At 38.0% G+C, this 1627-nt stretch overlaps 1 protein-coding gene across 1 annotated transcript; it reads right to left on the bottom strand.

Moving 5' to 3' along the window:
• Positions 1 to 331: 331 nt before the first annotated feature.
• Positions 332 to 1627, bottom strand: LOC120278563 (putative nuclease HARBI1). The gene is made up of 3 exons (XM_039285318.1): positions 1529 to 1627; positions 830 to 1055; positions 332 to 762 (listed from the first exon to the last, which is right to left on the bottom strand). The coding sequence occupies exons 1-3, from the start codon at positions 1625 to 1627 to the stop codon at positions 332 to 334; spliced, it is 756 nt and encodes a 251-aa protein (XP_039141252.1).

Below are 1627 nucleotides of genomic sequence, written 5' to 3'. Positions count from 1 at the left end.
AATTCATAGGCTGCAGATATGTCATAAATTTCAATATCATAAATTTCATAATCAACTAGTCAATGTCATAAATTTCATAATGAACATGCTCTTAACAATGGCTTGTCTCAATATATAAGCAAACCAACAACCAACTTTTGTAACAATGGCTTGTCTCAATATATAAGCTACCATAACATTGAATTACCAATAGCATTGAATTAGAGAACACATTGAATCCCATCAATTACCATAAGCATTGTCTTACAAAATGACCCACAAACAAATAATAGTACAATTCATGGTCTAGAACTATCTTTATTTTGGTTACATAAAAGCAAACTATTAACTACTACTTATTTGCCCACATATTGCATGCAATTGTTTCTCTGTGTGCCACCCATTCTTGGGCCTCTTCTCTTTGCTCCCTTGTGTTACTTTGTGAGGGTGGCCGATGTGGAGTCCACTCTTCCTCAGATGGTATAAACACATCTTCACCCCCACTTAAGATGTAATTATGTAGAATACATGTAGCCAAGACTAGTTCAGCCTGAGTCTTGAATGGAAAAAATGGTCTAGATGTGAGAATCTTAAAACGGCCCTTAAGAGAACCAAATGCACGTTCAATTGTCGTACGAGCCGATGAATGGCGAAGGTTATAGAGTTCTTTATGGTTTGCCGGTGTTCGTGAGCCAAACTCTTTGAGATGGTACCTAACACCCCTGTAAGGAGATAAAAATCCTGGTCTTGTAGCGTACCCCGCATCAACCAAGTAATATTTTCCTAATAAAAATCAATTAATAGATTATTATCATATGTTAACCTATAGTAAACTACACAAAATAGATACCTTCGGGAACTGACAGGCCATTCGGCCTCTCGAGTGCATCACGTAAGACTAGAGCATCATGTGCTGAACCTTCCCATCCAGCAAGGACATAGGTAAAACGTAAATTAAAGTCCACAGCATCAAGCACATTTTGTGTAGGATATGGTTTTCGTCCACGAAATGCTACAACTTCAGATGCTGGAACAGAAGCATGGATATGGGTCCCATCTAGCGCCCCAATACAATCCTACCATTATTAAAGTATAACCAACAGTTATTTATTTGCTAGTAAATTCAAGATATAATTTAAAAATGTATGTCTACCTTGAAATAAGGGTATAATGTAGACCTCGATGCTATGTATGTTGGCGTTTGTGTACTAGGTGGGTGGACATACTCGTCGCGTAATTGTCCAATTGCCTAAAGCACATGATTGAAGTATCTACTAATAGTCTCGCCAGACCTAAGAAAATTGTGGGCAATGACCCGATTGCGTTGGTTATGTCCAATAGTATGTAAGAACATCAACAGTTGCTCTTCGATAGTGATGTGCAACGTATCTCTCATAAGACCTTTTCGTCGCATTATAGAACAAAGATTAAAGAAGGTGGATTTGTTCATACGGACCATGTTGATACTAGTAGTATCATTGCCATCCACTAGCCTGGACAAATATTGCTCTCTAATTACTAACCGATTTCTTGATGGTTCTCTACAAACTCTACGTCTTTTGCTACGCAAAGCCAACGTGACGGCATAAGCCGCAGCTAAAAATATTTGCATAACATATAAGTGATCCTTTTTGACATTCGTAGCCAT

Source organism: Dioscorea cayenensis, chromosome 16 (assembly GCF_009730915.1).
Source record: "Dioscorea cayenensis subsp. rotundata cultivar TDr96_F1 chromosome 16, TDr96_F1_v2_PseudoChromosome.rev07_lg8_w22 25.fasta, whole genome shotgun sequence".
Taxonomy (NCBI): Eukaryota; Viridiplantae; Streptophyta; class Magnoliopsida; order Dioscoreales; family Dioscoreaceae; genus Dioscorea; species Dioscorea cayenensis.
This window is presented reverse-complemented; position numbering and strand designations above follow the sequence as displayed.